Below are 15,335 nucleotides of genomic sequence, written 5' to 3'. Positions count from 1 at the left end.
GTCAAGATTCACTACTGGATTTAAATCATGCCCACAAAGTTTCAAGATTAGTTCTGCATTTTTAAAAATCACACCTATAAAGTTTTAAATCACTTCTGTGTTCAAATACCATATCTATAGGAAATTTCAGAAGATAGATACCATGTCTATAGGAAATTTTAGAATCATTTTTGCATTTAGATACCATGTCTATAGAAAATTTCAGAAGATTGATACCATGTCTATAGGAAATTTCAGAATCATTTTGCATTTAGATACCATGTCAATAGGAAACTTCAGAATCATTTCTGCATTTAGATACCATGTGTATAAAGTCTTAAGACCAGTTCTTCTACACTTAGATATCATGTTTATAGGGTCTAAAAGATAAAATCAGCCTGCTAAAACCACTAACTGTTTACAGCTCAGATACCCGGTTTATAAAATTCTGCCCGGCTATCACTTAGGCAATCTTGTAGGTTAATTGGATTCTAGGTTTAAAATTGCTATTTTCCTGCTGCTTGAAACCTGCCCAGATTCAGGAAGTAATAAAATCAGTAGGCAAACTGATTAGGTACTTACTGCCCTGCCTTAATGAAACTGCTGCATATTTTGTGCTCATCTAGATATCTCGGTATAGGACTTTAAATTGTTTAAAACTGTTTAATTTGAGGCATGCAATTGTTTGCTTATTTGTGGAGGTAAATATGAGCCTTTGAGTGATCTTTTATGTGACAGTCCTACAAGTTTTGTTTGACACCTAGGTTTCTCCTTTTAAATGCCATAGGTGAGTCTAGAACCACCTTAAATAAAGGTCCTAAATACCTCCAGGGCCACAGGTAAGGGAAGGGTAATGCACGCATAAGGTACGTACTGGATACTATTAGAATGCTTAGGTAACAATAATTAAGGGGAGGATAATATCTTAAATTGAGTTGGGCCGGGACCCACCGTTATGGACCTCGAGGGGTGCCTAACACCTTCCTCTCAAGGTAATTTTGAGCCCTTACCCAATCTCTTTTAATGCAGGTCGGTTTATGAGTTATTTGTTTTAGATGCCCTAACGCACCTTAAATCCGTTAGGTGGCGACTCTTCAAATTCCATACCCCTCCCAAAAGGAAATGAGTTGTCCCAAAAAAAATATCGAAACCCGGACTCCGCGAGGAAAAAAGGGGCGCGACAACTATGATAGTGTCAAAGTATGCCATCAGATTTAGTGAGTGGTCCAGACATGCACCTGCCTTGGTTTTTACAGTCAGAGAATGAGTTTGTATATCCATCTAGGATCTCAACTATGATATTAGATTTAGCATGGCTCGATAGTGGGAGACAAATACCCTGTATTAGCAGGTGGCAAAGATCGCACAGAGGTTGGAGGGTATGCGAGGCCGTGAGAGAGATGACAAGGAGGCCAAGAGGCCTCAAGATTTTGGAGGATATAGTGGTGCTCGTGCCCCAACTACAGCCCGTCATGGCAGGGGCTATGTGACCGTCCAGTGCATTCAGCACTACCAGCTTCTAGTGGTGGTTTGGCTATTTCAAGGTCTCAAGTGACCCATTTTGCCTAGCCATTATCCAGTGCACCTTCTGCATGGGTGCCTTCATCGGTCAATCTAGCCGATCATGCCCAAGTCAGCTTTAGTAGCCACATCTACTGAGAGATTATTTTTAGTATACAGCACCAGACATATGGTGACGGACTCTCCTAGACTTAGGAGGGGTGTACCTCCACAGACTACACCGGTTCCCCATATTCCACCTGGTCTACAAACTTCACAAATCATGGTTACTGCTCCAGTTCCTGCTCCACCCGCACAACTAGCTAGGGGTAAGGGTCAGGCCAGTAGAGGTCACCCTAGAGGGGGAGGCCAAGCCATATTTTATGCTTTTTCGGGTAGGATAGAGGTGGTTGTATCAAATGTTGTCATCGCAAGTTTTGTTTTGGTTTGTTATAGGGATGCATCAGTCTTATTTGATCCGGGATCCACTTATTCATATGTGTCACCTTACTTTGCTCCGTAATTTGGATATATCTCATGACTCTTTGAGTTCTCCTCTTTATGTATCCATGCCTATGGGAGATTTTATTATTATGGACCATGTGTATCGGTTGTGTTTAGTTGTTATTGGTGGTTTTGAGACCAGAGTTGATATATTATTACTCAATATTGTAGACTTTGATGCGATCTTGGGCATGGACTGGTTATCACCCTATCATGCTATTCTGGATTGTCACGCCAAGACTGTGACACTAGTTATGCCAGGTTTCCTGCGGTTAGAGTGGAGGGCTATATTGGATTATATTCCTAGCAAGGTTGTGTCCTTTCTAAAAACTCAGTGAATTGTTGAGAAAGTGTGTGAATCATATCTAGCCTTTATGAGAGACGTCGGTGTTGATACTCCTACCGTTGAGTCAGTTCCGGTAGTGAGAGACTTCTTAGATATATTTCTTGCAGATCTTCCGGGCATGCCACATGATAGAGATATCAATTTTGGTATTGACTTGTTGCCGAGCACCCAGCCTATTTCTATTCTACCATATCATATAACACCAGCAGAGTTGAAGGAGTTAAAGGAGCAGATGCAAGAGTTGCTTGATAAGGGTTTCATTCGGCCTAGTGTGTCGCCTTGGGGTGCCCCGGTTCTGTTTGTGAAGAGGAAGGATGGTTCTATGCAGATGTGCATTGATTATTGACAGTTGAACAAGGTTACTGTAAAGAACATGTACCTATTACCACACATTGATGACTTATTTGACCATCTATAGCGTGCTAGAGTGTTATCAAAGATTGATTTGAGGTCAAGGTATCATCAATTGAAGATATGGGATCCAAATATTTTGAAGACTACTTTTAGGACCCAGTATGGTCACTACGAGTTTCGTGCGATGTCATTTGGGATGACCAATGCCCCAACAATATTTATTCACCTGATGAATAGTGCAGTCGAGCCATATCTTAATTTATTCATCATTGTGTTTATTGACGACATCTTGGTGCATTCCAACAGTCGGGAGGATCATGAGCTGCATCTGAGGATTGTATTTTAGACCTTGAGAGAGAAGTTGTATGCAAAATTCTCAAAGTGTGAATTCTGGCTTGATTCAGTGGCGTTTTTAGGTCATGTGGTGTCCAGTGAAGAGATTAAGGTAGATCCGAAAAAGATTGAAGCAGTTCAGAGTTGGCCCAAACCGTCTTCAACTACTGAGATTCGTAGTTTCCATGGTTTGGTCGGACATTTTCACCGCTTCATAGAGGGTTTCTCATCCATTATTGCACCTATGACCAGATTGACCTAAAAGGGTGCTCCATTCAGTTGGCCTGACGAGTGTGAGGAGAGCTTTCGGAAGTTCAAGACCGCCTTCACTACAGCTCCAGTCTTGGTGTTGCCTTCACCATCGGGTTCATATACGGTTTATTGTGATGCTTCGTGGATTAGTATTGGGTGTGTCTTGATGTAGAAGGGTAGGTTGATTGCTTATGCTTTGTGCCAGTTGAAGCCCCATGAGAAGAACTACCTTGTTCATGATCTAGAGTTGTCAGCTATAGTCCACTCATTGAAGATTTGGAGGCATTATCTCTACGGTGTGTCTTGCGAGGTATTCATAGTTCATCAGAGCCTTCAACACTTGTTTAAGTAAAAAGACCTAAACTTGAGGCCGAGGAGGTTGTTAAAGCTGTTAAAGGACTATGATATCACTATTCTATATCATCCCAGGAAGGCCAATGTAGTGGGGAGCCTTTCATATATTCCAGTTGGTGAGAGGCCATTAGCATTGGATGTTCAGGCTTTGGCCAATCGATTTATGAGATTGGATGTTTTGGAGCCCAACTGAGTTCTTACTAGCATGGTTTTTCAGAATTCTTTGTATGAGAGCATCAAAGAGCATCAATATGATGACCCCATTAGCTCATCCTTAAGGGCACAGTATAGCACGATGATGCTAAGGAGGTTTCTATCTGAGATGAGGGGGTTATGCAGGGTCGGATATGTATGCCCAATGTGGATGGGTTGCGTGAGTTGATTCTTGAAGAGGCCCACAGTTTGTGGTACCGCTAAGATATATTAGTATTTGAGGTAACACTATTGGTGGAGAAGAGGAAAAAAGATATAATAAAGTGTGTGGCTCGATGCTTAAACTGTTAGTAGGTGAAATACAAGTATCAAAGGTCGAGCGATTTGCTTCAAAGACTTAAGATTCTCGAGTGGAAATGGAGCGCATTTCCATGGACTTCATTGTTGGGCTCCCACGGACTATAAAGAAATTTGATGCAGTATGGGTGATTGTGGATAGGTTGACCAAGTCGCCATTTTATTCCGGTGGTGACTACCTATTCTTTAGAGCAGCTGGCTCAAATCTATAACCGTGAGATTATTTGTCTCCATGTCATGCATGTGTCTATTATCTCCGATCAAGGCACACAATTCACATTACGCTTTTGGAGGGCCGTACAATGTGCTTTAGGCACATGGGTTGAGTTGAGTACTACATTTCACCCCAAACGGAAGGACAATCTGAGCGCACCATTAAATTCTTAGAGGATATGCTACGTGCCTATGTTATGGATTTTGGGGGTTCATGGGATCAGTTCTTGCCTCTTGTAGGGTTTGCCTACAACAACAGCTACTAATCAAGTATTCAGATGGCTCTTTATGAGGCCTTATATGGGAGGTGGTATCATTCTCCAATTGCTTGGTTTGAGCTGAGAGAGGTTAGATTGTTAGGTACTGATCTGGTTTAGGATGCCTTGGAGAAGGTCAAGTTGATTTAGGATCAGCTTCGTACAACATAGTCTAGGAAGAAGAGTTATCCCAATCGGAAGGTTCGTGATGTAGAATTTATGGTGGGAGAGAGAGTTTTGATATGGGTTTCAACCATGAAGGGTGTGATGAGATTTGGGAAGAAGGGTAAGATGATCCCTAGGTATACTGGTCCTTTTGAGATCCTTGAGAGAGTGGGGTAGGCGGTAAGCTTGAATTGCCACCCAACTTATCGGCAGTTCACCCGATGTTTCATGTTTCCATGCTTTGAAAGAATTATGGTGATCTATCCCATGTGTTAGATTTCAGCTAAGTCCAATTGGACAATGATTTGACTTATGTTGAGGGGCCGGTGGCCATCTTGGATAGGCAGGTCCTAAAGTTGAGGTCAAAGAATATTGCTTCAGTGAAGGTTCAATGGAGAGGTAAACTAGTCAAGGAGGTGACTTGGGATATCGAGCATAATATGCATAGTCGTTATCCTCACAATTTCAGCACTTCAGGTATGTAACGACCCGGCCAGTCATTTTGGGTGTTGTAGCCCCATTTCTCCATTTACTACTTATTTTGTGCTCAATTGCTGTTATGTGACTTGTCGGGGTGGTTGGTTTGGTTCTATGGATAATTCGAAAAGAATTGGAATACTTAGTCCCAAGGTTGGAAGCCTAAGTTGAAAGAGTTGACCAAATGTTGGTTTATGTATATATGGCTCCGAAATGGAATTTTGACAGTTCCAATAGATCCGTACGGTGATTTTGGACTTAGGAGTGTCCGGATATTGATTTGGAGGTCCATAGGAGATTTTGGCTTAAAATTGCGAAAGTTCGAAAATTAGGAATTTGGAGAGTTGAGGATTTTGACCGAGAGTTGACTTTGTGGTTACCGGGCTCTAATGTTGGTTCTAGAAGTTGGAATAGGTCCGTTATCTCATTTATGACTTGTGCGCAAAGTTTTAGGGCAATCAGAGTTGATTTGATAGGTTTTGGCATCAATTGTTGAAGTTGTAAATTCATTTGTTTCAAAGCTTGAATTGGGTGTGATTCATGTTTTTGATGTTGTTTAATGTGAATTGAGGCCTCGACTAAGTTTGTATTGTGTTTTAGGACTTGTTGATATATTTGGTTGAGGTTTCGGGGGCCTCGAGCAGATTTCGGATAATTATCGGATTGAAAATTAAACTTAGGAATTGGTTGAGGAGTTTTGGACTGGTGCAATCGCACCTGCGATGGATTTGGTCGTAGGTGCGCGACCGCAGAAGCAAAGGGAGTGTCATATAAGTGGTTTCAACTGGGGCTGTGAGACAGCGTAGGTGCAAGGGACTGGCCGCAACTGCGAGATCGTAGATACAGAGTGTGGAGGCGCAGATGTGAAGTTTGGAGAGGGGACATGGGGAGCGCAGGTGCAGATGGATTTTCGCAGATGCGTATGTGCATCTACGCATGATCGATAGCAGAAGAGGAAGTGGATAGGAGGCTGTGGAGTCGCAGAAGCGATGAGGACTCCGCAAAAGTGGTTAAGCGACTTCGCAGGTGCGGATTTCCTGGACAGTGTATATGTTCAAAGAGTTTCTGGGATTTTGTCATTTTTTAACATTAGAAGCTCGGTTGGGGGAAATTTTGAGAGGGGTTTCATGAGATTTCTTGAGGTAAGCCACTTTTGATCATTTCTAGTCATTAATATTGAATACCTATTGAATTTTCCACCTAGTTTATGTGTTTTTAAGGTGGAATTTTGGGGGTTTTGGGTTAGGGACTAGAGAGTAAGAATTGAGGATTTGAGTGGCAATTTGGTGTCAGATTTGAGTAATTTTTATATGATTGTACTTGTGGTTGAATGGGTGTTCGGAGTTTGTAACTCTTCTTGGATTCCGAGACGTGGGCCTGGGGTTAACATTTTGCGTTGACGTTTTGACTTTTGTTAAAGAACTTAGTTTTGTCTTATGGAATTGATTCCTATAGCTTGTGTTGATTATATTGAGTTATTTGTTGCTAGATTCGAGGAGTTCGAAGGCTGATTCACGAGGCAAGGGCTTGTTGGTGTAAACATTTGCACAGTTTAAGATAAGTAACACTTCTAAACTTGATTCTAATTGTATGAATCCCTGAACTACGTGTTATGTTATTGGTATTGAGGTGATGCACATGATAGGTGACGGACGTGCGGGCGTCCACCGTAGGAATTGTGACTCGGTTGATTCCTTGGAACTGTGTAGTCAAATAATCCTGTCATTATCCATATTTTCTCCATGTGTTAGAGAAATTGAGCTGTGATTTATGTTAGAAGTCTTGCTTAGGCTATATGCTGGTACTGTTGGGACCCAGCGAGGTCGTGTTGCTATTGAATTACCTGTTTAATTTGCAATTATGTACTCAGTCACATCTGTCATTTGCATATCATATCTCATTCTCAGTTGCCATATATTGATACATCATATAATCATTGTTTGGGCTGGTTGTCATGATATTGTGAGCCTGAGAGACTGGAGAGATTGATGATTGAGTGAGGCTGGGGGCCTGATTGTGAGGATATCTATTGGATCGGGCTACACGCTACACCATACTTTATTGATTCATGCCGTGATTGGCTTATTTTAGTGCTTGGGCAGGATATGCCCATCCAGAGTCTGACTATTAGTAGTGAGCGCAGGTACCTACTGAGTGCAAGTGCCGAGCACGAGTGTTGAGTGACTGTGAGGACTGAGTGATTGTGAGGACTGGGTGACTATGAGGTCTGAGTGACCGGGAGGATTGAATGATTGGGAGGACTGAGTGCATTGATACTCCGAGAGTATGCACATGATTTTATTACTACGTTGTATTACAATTGGCATGTATATTTGACATGTAGAGATAGAGATGTATCATCCCTCATTTTAGTCACATTTGGCATATCTTATCTATTTTGAGCTTAAACTGTTGAACTTGAAAGCATGTCTACTTTCTTGTACTGTTATTTCTGTATTTGGATTGTACTGCTTGAGCTCGTCACTGCTTTTAGCCCAAGGTTAGTCTTGTTACTTATTGAGTACATTGGGTCAGTTGTACTCATACACTTTGCATTTCGTGTGCAGATTCAGGTACTTTTGGGTATAGTGGTTGCTGATTTTGGAGCTTTATCAATTCGGAGATTCTCGAGGTAGCTGCTTTGGCATCCGCACACCTTGACACTCCTTTCTTTTCATTTATTTGTATTGCTCTATCTTTCTAGATAGTGTTTTAGCAGTCAGAATACATTGTCTTTTAGATGCTCAAGTACCTAGTGGCACCCTAATTTATGGGGAATGTTGTATTGAGTGGCGGTATTTCTTTTATTAGTATTTATGAGGTTTTACTATTAAACTTATTCTATTATGTTTTCAAATTTAAATATGTGTGGTTTATTGTGATTGTCGGCTTTCCTAGTATTGTGATAGGCGCCATCACGACATGTAAAATTTGGGTCATGACAAGTTGGTATTAGAGCCTAGGTTACATAGGTCTCACGGGTCATGAGCAGGTTTAGTAGAGTCTTGCGGATAGGTACGGAGACGTCTGTACTTATCTTCGAGAGGTTGCTGAACCCTTAGGAAAACTTTACTTTCTTGTATTTTTGTCGTGCAAATTTGTTGATTCCGGAAACTAAACTTCTGTTATTCTATTCTCTCACAGATGGTGATGACACGAGCTACCGGACCGGGCGAACGGCCACCAGCACCACCAGCTAGGGCAACGAGAGGCCGGGGCTATGTAAGGGGCATAGGTGCAGCTCGTATAGCCGCTAGATCAACACCTGTAGACCTACCAATATCTCCAACTCAAAAGTAGATTCCAGATGTGGTTGAGCCGGTGGGAGCAGCTCATGCACTAGATGTGCCTATTGTGATTCCAGTCCTTTAAGAGGCTTTGGCCCATATATTGACTATTTGCACTAGCCTTGCTCATGCAATTTTAGTTTAGGCCGCACCAGCCACTTCTCATGCCGGGGGAGGTACTCGGATTCCCGCCACCCGTACTCTAAAGCAGGTGCTGTAGAGACTCTAGACACCGGGGGTACTAGCATCCCAGCCGGTTGTAGTTGCTCTAGCCCAAGTGGGTCCCATTATGAGTGATGAGGAGTAGAAGAGACTAGAGAGGTTCGGGAGGCTCAAGCCTGTATCATTTAGTGGGGCTGAGTCAGAGGATGCTCAGGACTTCTTGGATAGATACCGACAGATTCTTCGCACGGCAGGTATTCTGGAGAATAGTAGGGTCTCATTTACTACTTTTAGCTAATGGCGGTAGCCTTTAGATAGTGGGACTCCAATGAGCGGAGCAGGCCAGCCGATATTGCACCACTTTCATGGCACGAGTTCTTCGTTCTCCTCTTGGAGAAGTTTGCGCCACCTACCCATAGGGAGGAGTTACATAAGCAACTACACCAAGATTTTATGTTTTTGACCAAGTATGAGATGAGATTTTCCTAGGTTCCTCGTCATGCGATCTGGTTGGTACCCACAGAGTGGCAGAGGATTAGGAGGTTCATTGATGGCTTCAGCTATAGATTGCATTTTGTTATGACTCGGTAGAATGCATCAGTTGCTAGGTTCGATGAGGTATTTGATATTACTCCATGGCTAGAGTTGGTTTATAGTCAGGAGCGTGAGGAGAGGGAGGCCAAAAGGCCTTATAGTTTGGGTGGTTTCAGCGGTGTTCCTTCTGGGGGAAGCCCTACCACAATAGGAGTCGACTTTATAGGCCCGCTCGGATGGCTTATCCGGTTCATTATGGCGTATTAGCTAGCCATGGTTCATACAGTGCCCATCTGGGTCAGTCATCTCTCAGTGCTCTCCTAGCTCAGAGTTCATTTTGTGCTCCATCGGTTCAGGGTTCATCTGTACCAAGTCGTCTAGTAGTTATTCGGGTTCTCGGGGCCCGATTCAGTCCACACCACCAGCAGGGAGTTGCATCGAGTGCGGGGAGTTTGGCCATATGTGGAGATAGTGTCCCTATTGCTTGGGAGGTCCAGTTTAGTAGAGGGGTCAGGCTATGACTTCTGCACCAGTTACTTCTCCACCTGCCCATCCAGCTCGGGGTAGGGCTCAAGCACCTAGAGGTCGCCCTAGAGGGGAAGGCCGATCAGGTGGTAGTCAGGCTCGATTCTATGCTATTCCTGCCAGGCCAGAGGTCGTTTCTTCAGATGTAGAGATCACAAGTATTGTTTCAGTGTGCCACAGAGATGCTTCCAAATTATTTGACCATAGTTCTACTTATTCCTATGTATCATCCTATTTTACTCGTTATTTGGATATGCCCCGTGAGCCCTTAGTTTCAGTTGTTCATGTATCTACGCCGGTTGGCGATACTATTACTGTGGACTGTGTATATCGGTTGTGTGTGGTGACTATTGGAGTATTGAATACTAGGGTTGATCTCTTATTGCTTAGTATGGTTGATTTCTACGTGATTTTGGGCATGGATTGTCTCCATATCATGCTATTCTGGATTGTCACGCTAAAACCGTGAATTTGGCGGTTGCCAAGGATCAAGTGGAGAGGTTCTCTAGATTATGTTCCTATTATAGTGATTTCATATTTGAAGGCCCAACAGATGGTTGGGAAGGGGTGTTTGTCATATTTGGCCTTTGCAAGAGATGTTGGTGCTGATACTCCTACTATTGATTCTGTTTCAGTAGTGCGAGACTTTACGGATGTGTTTCCTGCAGATCTGCTGGGTATGCCACCTGACATGGATATTGATTTTGGTGTTGATTTGGTGCTAGGCACTCAGCCCGGTTCTATTCCTCCATATCGTATGGCATTGGCATAGTTGAAGGTATTGAAAGAGCAGTTTCAAGAGCTTCTTGATAGGGGGTTTATTACGCCTAGTGTGTCGCCTTGGTGTGTACCGATTCGGTTTGTGAAGAAGAAAGATGGTACTATGTAGATGTGCATCGATTATACGCAGTTGAACAAAGTTACAATCAAGAACAAGTATCCTTTGCTGCGCATTGATAATTTAGTTGACCATCTTCAGGGAGAGAGGTATTCTCTAAGATTGATTTGAGGCCTGGGTATCACCGATTGAAGATTCGGACTCGAATATTTTGAAGACGGCATTCAAGACCTGCTATGGTCACTATGAGTTTCTTGTGATGTCTTTTGGGCTGAACAAGCCCCGGTAGCATTCATGCATCTAATGAACAGTGTATTCCAGCCCTGTCTTGATTCGTTTGTCATAGTATTTATTTATGGTATCCTGGTGTACTCACGTATTCAGGAGGAGCATGCCAATCATTTGAGGATTGTACTACAGAGGTTGAGAGAGGAGAAACTTTATGCCAAGTTCTCCAAGTGTGAGTTTTGGCTCAGTTCTGTGGCGTTCTTAGGGCACATGGTGTCGAGTGAGGGGACTAAGGTGGATCTAAAGAAGATAAAGGCGGTTCAGAGTTGTCCCAGTCTGTCTTCAACTACTAAGATTCAGAGTTTTCTCAGTTTGGCCGGATATTATCGTCGCTTTGTGGAGGTTTTCTCATCTATTGTAGAGATTTTAACTAGGTTGACCCAGAAGAGTGCTCCTTTTAGGTGGTCGGATGAGTGTGAGGAGATCTTTCAGAAGCAAAAGACTGCCTTGACCACAACTCCAGTTCTAGTTTTGCCTTCAGCGTCAGGATCTTATGCAGTTTATTATGATGCCTCTCGGATTGGTATTAGGTGTATTTTGATATAGGAGGGTAGAGTGATTGCTTATGCATTGAGCTAGTTGAAGCCCCATGAGAAGAACTATCATGTTCATGATTTGGAGTTGGCAACAATTGTTCATGCATTAAAGATTTGGAGGCATTATCTCTACGGTGTGTCTTGTGAGGTATTTACGGATCATCGGAGTCTCCAACACTTGTTCAAAAAAAATGATTTAAATTTGAGGTAGCAGAGATGGTAGGAGCTGCTAAAGGACTATGATATTACCATTTTGTATCATCTCGGGAAGGCCAATGTAGTGGTCAATGCCTTGAGTAGGAAGGTGGTGATTATGGGCAGCCTTGCATTTATTCCGGTAAGTGAGAGACCGCTTGCATCAAATGTTCAGGCCTTGGCCAATCAGTTTGTGAGGTTAGATGTTTCGGAGTCTAGTCAAGTTCTAGATTGTGTGGTTTCTCAGTCTTCCTTATACGATCGCATCAGAGAACATTAGTATGATGACCCCCATTTACTTGTCCTCAAGGACACAGTTCAGTATGGTGATACCATGGAGGTTACTATTAGGTATGATGGGGTGTTGAGGATGCAGGGTCGGATTTGTGTGCCCAATGTAGATGGGCTACGTGAGTTGATTCTGGAGGAGGCCCATAGTTTGCAGTATTCCAATCATCCGGGTGCCGCAAAGATGTATCAGGACTTGAGGCAACACTATTAATAGAGGAGAATGAAGAAAGAGAGGTTTGTAGTTCGGTGCCAAAATTTTCAGTAGGTGAAGTACAAGCATCAGAGACCAGGCGGACTGCTTCAGAGGCTTGAGATTCCAGAGTGGAAATAGAAGAGCATCACCATGGACTTCGTAGTTGGGATTCCATGAACTTTGAGGAAGTTTGATGCTTTTTGGGTAATTGTGGATCGGTTGACCAAGTCCGCGCATTTCATTCCAGTTGGGACTACTTATTCTTTGGAGCAGTTGGCTGAGATCTACATCCGGGAGGTTGTTAGCCTTCACGGTGTGCCGGTGTCCATCATTTCAGATCGGGGCACACGGTTTACATTGTAGTTTTGGAGAGCAATGCAATGAGAGTTAGGCACACGGGTTGAGTTGAGTACTACATTCCACCCATAGATGGACGGACAGTCCAAGTGCACTATTCAGATATTGGAGTATATGTTATGCGCTTGTTTCATGGATTTCGGGGGTTCTTGGGATCAGTTTCTGTCGCTTGCAGAGTTTGGCTACAACAATAGCTACCAATCAAGCATTTAGATGACTTCGTATGAGGCTTTGTATGGGATGTGGTATTGGTCTCCGGTAGGCTGGTTTGAGCCAGGTGAGGCTAGAATATTGGGTACTGACTTGGTTCAAGATGCTTTGGACAAGGTTAAGTTTATTTAGGATTTGTTTTGCATGATGCAATCTGGACAGAGGAGTTACGCTGATCGAAAGGTACGTGATGTTGCTTACATGGTGGGAGAGAAGGTACTGCTCTGATTTTCGCCTATGGAGGGTATTATGAGGTTCGGGAAGAAGGGAAAGTTGAGCCCTCGATATATTGAGCCTTTTGAGGTGCTTGAGAGAATTGGAGAGGTGGCTTACAGGCTTGCATTGCTGCCTAGTCTATTGAGTGTTCATCCTGTGTTTCATGTTTCTATGCTCCAAAAGTATGTCGGTGATACATCTCATATTTTTTACTTCAGCACGATTCAATTGGATGGTGACTTGACTTATGATGTGGAGCCGATGGCCATTTTGGATCGTTAGGTTTGGAAGTTGAGGTCAAAGAATGTGGCTTCGGTGAAGGTGCAATGGATACCGAGTGGAAGATGCAAAGTAGATATCCACACCTATTTGAGACTCTAGGTAAGATTATAGACCTGTTCGAGGATGAACGTTTGTTCAATAGGGGGAGGATGTAATGACCCGGCCGGTTGTTTTGAGTGTTGTAGCCCCGTTCCCCCCATTTACTGCTTATTTTGTGCTTAATTGTTATGATGTGACTTGTCGGGGTAGTTAGTTTAGTTGCGGGGATATTTTGGAATGAATTGGGATACTTAATCTCAAGGTTAGAAGCTTAAGTTGAAAGAGTTAACCGGATATTGACTTATGTGTATATGGCTCCGGAATACAATTTTGATAGTTTCGATAGCTTCGTATTGTGATTTTGGACTTAGGAGTGTGTCCGGATATTGATTTGGAGATCCGTAGGTGATTTTGGCTTGAAATGCCGAAAGTTGGAAAATTAAGAGTTTGGAGAGTTGAAGATTTTGACCGAGAGTTGACTTTGTGTGTTACACCCTATGTTTTCGTATGTTAGAGTATCCATAAGTCAATTGATGTAAGCTCAGAAATGAGATCAACTTTGAAAGTACGTAAAGTAAGTTAATCCTTTTATAATGGAGGTTACAAATCTTTATGATCATGAATAACGAGTACCAAAAGGGTTGGAAAGCTTAGGCGCTAAATGAATTAAAGAAAATAAGTTTCGTCGAATGTCGACAAGTTTGGAATGTTATAACCTATACTTTTGGGGTGAGACAAGGGTGATTAACATGATGATGAGGTTATGTTATGAGTTAGTTTAGTCGTATGATAGTCGTGTGTTATGTTTTTAAGTCAAGCAAGTTGTGGAACAAAAGTTGGAAAAGGTCATCACAAGTTACATTCAAAAATGAGTTGAAACTTAGGTTAAATATAGCTGAGCTTTTCTCCCAACATACTTTGAATCAAGGGATGATATACATATGGAATTTAAGATCTATGAGTCTAGTTTTCAACTCATTAAATCGTTTATCAATACGATCTCGGAGTATAGAGATATTCGCATTTTCGCGAGACCGCGCAGCTAGTAGGTGACAAGTAGGTGCATCACCTACTTGCCAAAAAGAGAGGCCTCAACTAAGTCATTCAAGAGGGGACTTTTAAGGGATTATAAACTCAGTTATTTCACCTATCATTCAGACCAAGAAAACCTAATTGAACCCATGCAAATCCTCCCCAAAAATCCCACACAAACCCTAGGGTATTCCGGGTGTTACGACGCGATTCTAGTGCTGAAAAGTCCGGACAGCTTGCTAGTTTCTCTTTCTCCTTCTTGTAGCCGTGTTGAGGAACTTATTTTTGATGAAAAAGGACCAGGTTTCGTGGGTTATACTCAGTACAAGGTAAGTTTATGCTTCTCCTTCCATTATCTATGCGTTTGCGAGTTGTAACTCGATCGTAAAGAATAGACCTAGCTAGTTTCGAAAGAATGGTATGTTGTTTGTTCTTGTGTAATGGTTGGATGGTTGTAAACTTATTTCTAAGTTGAATTCATGGCTGGTTTATTGGATAAGAGGTATAATGATGTACTTTTGGTTGTATTTCCCAATTTGAAAGAAAAGACAAGTCGAAACGTGTTTAAGTAAACTGAAAAATTATTTTTGAGTTGATGAACTTGTGGGAATATTTTTGGGCTGTTTCGTGTTGGTATTGGGTTGTCTCTTTTACTAATATTTTTATGGAGTTGAGAGGAGGAAGGTTGTGGAGAAACACCACATAATGACAAGGTTGTTTGTTGGTCGTTCGTCGTAACATTTTCGGGTTGGTTGACACTATTATGGTTGTCGTGTTGTGTATGAAGTGATAGGGGTATGTTGGGCTGTTTGTGATTGTTTTGACTAGTGTGAAGTCATATATATAGGGGAGGTTCTGTCCGTTTCATTGTAAAATAGGTTGTGGTTGATACATAATAGTTACGACGCTTAAACGATAACGAGAGTGTCATTTCTCGTATTGTAGACTAAGGAGCCGTGATATTGCATAGCTTGAGGTTGGTAAGAATATACAAGGTATGTTAAGGCACTTACTTCTTTCTTTTGGCATGATCTAAAGTGACATGAACATAAATGGTACGCTAATTCATAACGGATCTACTCCTAGAAACTAAGGTTGTCCATGTT

General features: G+C 42.3%; 1 protein-coding gene across 1 annotated transcript; it reads left to right on the top strand.

Annotated features, from left to right (window-relative positions):
• Positions 1–10,893: 10,893 nt before the first annotated feature.
• Positions 10,894–11,424, top strand: LOC138878179 (uncharacterized mitochondrial protein AtMg00860-like). The gene has a single exon (XM_070157845.1). The coding sequence runs from the start codon at positions 10,894–10,896 to the stop codon at positions 11,422–11,424; it is 531 nt and encodes a 176-aa protein (XP_070013946.1).
• The last annotated feature ends 3,911 nt before the right edge of the window (positions 11,425–15,335 follow it).

Source organism: Nicotiana sylvestris, chromosome 9, assembly GCF_000393655.2.
Source record: "Nicotiana sylvestris chromosome 9, ASM39365v2, whole genome shotgun sequence".
Classification (NCBI taxonomy): Eukaryota; Viridiplantae; Streptophyta; class Magnoliopsida; order Solanales; family Solanaceae; genus Nicotiana; species Nicotiana sylvestris.
Note: the sequence above shows the minus strand (reverse complement) of the source record. Positions and strands in the feature narration are given on the sequence as shown.

Excerpts from the sequence above, each read along its gene's own strand:
- LOC138878179 (XM_070157845.1), top strand. The coding sequence starts at position 10,894 with ATGAACAGTGTATTCCAGCCCTGTCTTGATTCGTTTGTCATAGTATTT.